This window comes from Marmota monax, unplaced genomic scaffold (genome assembly GCF_021218885.2).
Source record: "Marmota monax isolate L192 unplaced genomic scaffold, Marmota_monax_Labrador192_F-V1.1 WCK01_AAM20220418_F8-fsc03127, whole genome shotgun sequence".
Classification (NCBI taxonomy): Eukaryota; Metazoa; Chordata; class Mammalia; order Rodentia; family Sciuridae; genus Marmota; species Marmota monax.
Window position 1 is genome coordinate 1 of NW_026692499.1, and position 4,780 is coordinate 4,780.

Genomic DNA, 4,780 nt, shown 5'->3' on the forward strand with positions numbered 1-4,780 from the left:
ACAAACAGCATTTGAGCTGAGTCTGGAACTGCGGGTGTGACGGCCGCGGCGGCTTGAAGGCATGGGGAGAGCTGCTTGGTTATAGTCTGCACTCCGGGATGTGCAGGCCGGGAGCTTCATGCAGGCTGATGGGGAGAAGGAGAAGCCTGTGAAACGGGGTGACGGCGGAGACCAGCCCGGGCGGGGACCGGGACTGGAAAAGAGCCTGAGCAGCCGGCTGGTCCGGCGGCTGGGCTGGGGAGGGGGTCGCGGGAGCTGAGACTCAAACGCCCAGCAGCGTCTGCCTGGGCTGGAGTGGCTAGGGGAACGGTCTTCTTTACATTATCCAAGAGAGCTGGAGTGGGAAGAGTGAAGTTTGGAGGAAAGGGGATCATTGCAAGTGACCGGAAGTGGTGAGAAGCTGAAAATAGGCGTTGGTGCAAGGAACTGAAAGGATCAAGGGAGAAAGAAGGGAGGTCGTGTAAGTAGCGGAAAGGATTTGGTATTCAGAAAGAAGGTAGGTGTAAGTGAAAGAAGAGTGAAGTGTGGCTGGATCAAGAAGCCAGTTGAAGAGAGTTTGTGTAAGTGGATAGAGGATCGAGGAAAAGCCGTGGAAGTGGCCGGGGCCCAGGGCTGGAGGAGTGCCAAAGGTGGCCGGAAGGCTGCGGAGCGGAGCTCAAACCTGAGAGTGTTTGGAAATTGGAAGACTTGGTGGCGAACGAGAATCAGGAACCTGCCTCAAAGAGTGGGCGACGTATCCGGGATGTGGGATAAGAGGCTGGTCAGATTGGCCTTGTTGCAGCAGCTTCGGGCTGTTTACGGCATTAAGGTCAAGGGTGGACGTGGGCAGTGTGAGCGCAGGAGACAAGAAACAGCAGCCACGGAAGTAGAGGGTAAAATATTTGGAGTACCTTTTAATGCATTGCCCCATTCCGTTGTACCAGAATATGGACACATTCCAAGCTTTCTTGTTGATGCCTGCACATCTTTACAAGAGCATATTCAGACAGAAGGACTTTTTAGGAAATCAGGATCTGTTATTCGTCTCAAGGCACTAAAGAATAAACTGGATCATGGTGAAGGTTGCCTGTCTTCTGCACTTCCTTGTGACATTGCAGGACTTCTTAAACAATTCTTTAGGGAATTGCCAGAGCCAGTTCTCCCTGTTGATTTGCATGAAGCGCTTTTCAAAGCTCAACAGTTAGGAACAGAGGAGAAGAATAAAGCTACACTGTTGCTCTCCTGTCTTATGGCTGATCATACAATTGATTTATTAAGATACTTCTTTAACTTTCTCAGGAATGTTTCTCTAAGATCCAGGGAGAATAAGATGGATAGTAGCAATCTGGCAGTAATATTTGCACCAAATCTTCTCCAGACAAGTGAAGGACATGAAAAGATGTCTGCTAACACAGAAAAAAGACTGAGATTGCAGGCTGCAGTAGTACAAACCCTTATTGACTATGCATCAGATATTGGGCGTGTACCAGGTTTTATCCTGGAAAAGATACCAGCTATGTTGGGCATTGATGGTCTCTGTGCTACTCCATCACTGGAAGGCTTTGAAGAGGGTGAATATGAAACTCCTGGTGAATATAAGAAAAGGCGAAGACAAAGTGTTGGAAATTTTGTTAATGGAGCACTGAATAAATTGAAATCTAACAGAACACCCTGTATTACCCCTCAGCAGGATAGAACTGCTCAACTGTCTGTATCACCAGTGATTCTTACACCAAATGCTAAGCGTAAACTGCCAGTAGATTCTTCTCATGGTTTCTCAAGTAAGAAAAGGAAGTCCATCAAACACAATTTTAACTTTGATCTGTTGCCAAATAATCTCTTCAATGGCAGTTCCACACCAGTACCAGTTCACTTTGATGCAAGCCCAGAAGTGTCATCTCAGAGTTCACTCTCTCCCATAGCCATCAGTGGAAACCATTTGACCAGCACAGATGTGCTAAGGCGAAGTAAAAGGATTGCAGGCAAAAAAGTCTGCAGGGTGGAATCAGGAAAAGCAGGCTGCTTCTCTCCTAAAATCAGCCGTAAAGAAAAGGTTAGAAGATCTCTTCGTTTGAAATTTAGTCTGGGGAAAAATAGCAGAGATGGAAATGGATGTTCTGGTGTCAATAGATATGAAAATGTTGGTCGGAGACTTGCAAATCAACAAAATTTAGAAAATAGGATTGAATCTGTAAAAACAGGCCTACTTTTTAGCCCAGATATAGATGAAAGATTACCAAAGAAAGGTTCAAAAAAGATCAGTAAGTCTGAGGAAAACTTATTAACTCCTGAGCGACTAAATGAAACAAATTACCAGATGTCTTGGACAGGACCTAGTAATTCAAGTTTTCAAGAAATGGATGCAAATGAAGCTTCTCCAATAATGGGAAATCTTGAGGTGGGAAACTTTTCTTTGGAACCTGATATAACTGTTGAGAAGTCACCTGCTACATCATGTGAACTTAGCCCTTCCACTTTACACAGCAAGCCTAACAGCAGTGTAATAGGAAGCTCCCTTAGTGGGGATGAAAATAACTTGACCTCAGAGACTCTGGTGAAGATTCAGAAAGCATTTTCTGAGTCTGGAAGTAATCTTCATGAATTGATAAATCATAGGCAGTCATCAGTTACTAATGTGGGGAAAGAAAAATTAAGTGAAACATCTGATATACAGTATAGTCCAGAGAAAAATCTATTTAAAACTAATGATTTGACTGTGAGAGAATCAGTAGAAAAGTATGAAAACCACACTGGTAAAGACGAAAATTGTTTTTCAGAAATAGACCTCTCACCATATCAAACTCAAAAATTTGGTAGGGAAGCATCTGTAAAATGTTACTCAACAGAGATAAAGGTAGAACATGAAAAAGACATTCATTCAAAAGATTACTTAAATGAGCAAAAATTCCCTAATGATGAACAAATTAAGGAGCAGTGGTACCCACCAAATAAACTAAATACTAAATCAAAGGAGAATGAGAACATGATCAAAGAGAACTTAGTGAAATGTACAGCTTCTAGGGAAGAAGAGGATAAATCCTCTTTCTCACAGCAGAGTACTTGTCATATAACAGCCCTTTCTAAACCCAGGCCTATGAGAATTGCTAAACAACGATCACTTGTAGAAAAATGTGATAAAACGGTTTCTGAAAGTTTACAAATGACAGAGCATGGAAAAGTTTCAGATCACATACAGTGGTTTAATAAACTTTCTTTAAATGAACCAAGTAGAATAAAAGTGAAGTCACCTCTTAAGTTTCAACGCACTCCAGTCCGTCAGTCTGTCAGAAGAATTAATTCTTTGTTGGAATATGACAGACAACCTAAACAGCAGAAGTTGGCAAGTCTTGGTGATGTTGCTTCTCCCCTGGTTAAATCAGTGAGCTGTGACAGTGCTCTTCCCTCTTGTACAGAAAGTACGTCAAAAGATTCCTCTATTTCACATATGAAGTCAGTTCCTAAAGATCAGAGGTCTACATTACGTGAACAGTCTGTCATTGGTGAAATTTCAAAATCAAGCGTGGAGTTAACCTCTACATCTTCCTTAAAGAAGAAGAGGCACCCAGGTTCTGTGAATGCTTCTCTTGGGTCTACTAGAGTTTGCAAGCAGGAGGTGATATCGGATGGCCATATTAAGGTTCCCTTTGATGACCTGACTAATCATAATATATTAAAATCTGTTGTAAATAACAATGTGGGTTTTTCTCCTGGGATAAAAAATAAGGTCCTTAGGAAACCATCAGAAAGAGAAAGGGTCTGGTACAAAGGTTCTCCAAAAAATCCTATTGGAAAGACTCAACTACTACCAACAAGTAAACCTGTAGATTTGTAATTGGCAAATGTTATACTTGACATTAATGTAAATAAAATTAGCAATTGATTATGTGACTTGTAGGATAATCTACATATTAGTTTGTAGCTCGGGAGTATTGTTAAGCAGTAGGTTTTCTCAAACATTTTAATTTCACAACATAACAACTTGGATTTTTATACTTGTACATGTGACTACTATGTTTTTCTTAATTGTAGCAGTATTTAAACTTTAATTTTGTTGTGATCTCTTTGAAACTTACTGTTTTAAAGAAATTGTTGCTTGGATTTAGAAAAAATTAATTTTTGAAAATTGCATGATTTTTATTTTGTATGTGTGATGGGACGAGTGAAACAAGTTGTGTCTATTTTTTTGTTATTCCTTCAAGTCAGATAAGGTTTCTATTTAAAAAAAAAATCTGTACTATGGAAAGGGAAGGGGTAAGCCCCACAAATCTTTTGTCTTGAATTATATTTATGGTTATTGTCTTTACCTAAATTCCTGGAAATCCATTTACTTCACTCTGGTATCTTGATACTTTATTCCTATTTGGGGGCAGATTCATCTGGTTTATGTATCTCCTGTAAATGTACAGTTGTGTTCAATGATGGCTAAAGCAGAATGATGACTAACCTGTGCTCACACATTATTTTTAGGCCATACTCTGTTTCTAAAAGTAATTTGCACAAATGCATTTGTATCTGTTTTGTCCAATATAGAATTGGAAATTATTTAAGGAGGATAATTGAACTTGAAAATTTAATCAAGATGATTTTTTAAATATTGCAGATGCTGGATTTTAGAATTTGAATAGTAGATGCACCTCTGTAAATTTTATTTGGATAAAACTTATGATGGCTTTATCTTGTGTATAAATGTTATTTATTTAGCATAGATATTAAAGATAACTTTCTGCAAAATGACTTGCCTGAGACTCAAAAAAAAAAAAAAAAAAAAAAAAAAAAAAAAAAAAAAAAAGAAGAATACAAA

The 4,780-nt window shown here is 39.5% G+C and overlaps 1 protein-coding gene across 1 annotated transcript; it reads left to right on the top strand.

Moving 5' to 3' along the window:
* The first annotated feature begins 21 nt into the window (after positions 1 to 21).
* On the top strand, positions 22 to 3,556 carry LOC124093407 (rho GTPase-activating protein 11A). Its single transcript, XM_046445802.2, has 2 exons — positions 22 to 2,377; positions 3,393 to 3,556. Exons 1-2 carry the CDS (start codon positions 743 to 745, stop codon positions 3,426 to 3,428), a joined length of 1,671 nt encoding a protein of 556 aa, XP_046301758.1. The 5' UTR covers positions 22 to 742; the 3' UTR covers positions 3,429 to 3,556.
* Positions 3,557 to 4,780: the final 1,224 nt, after the last annotated feature.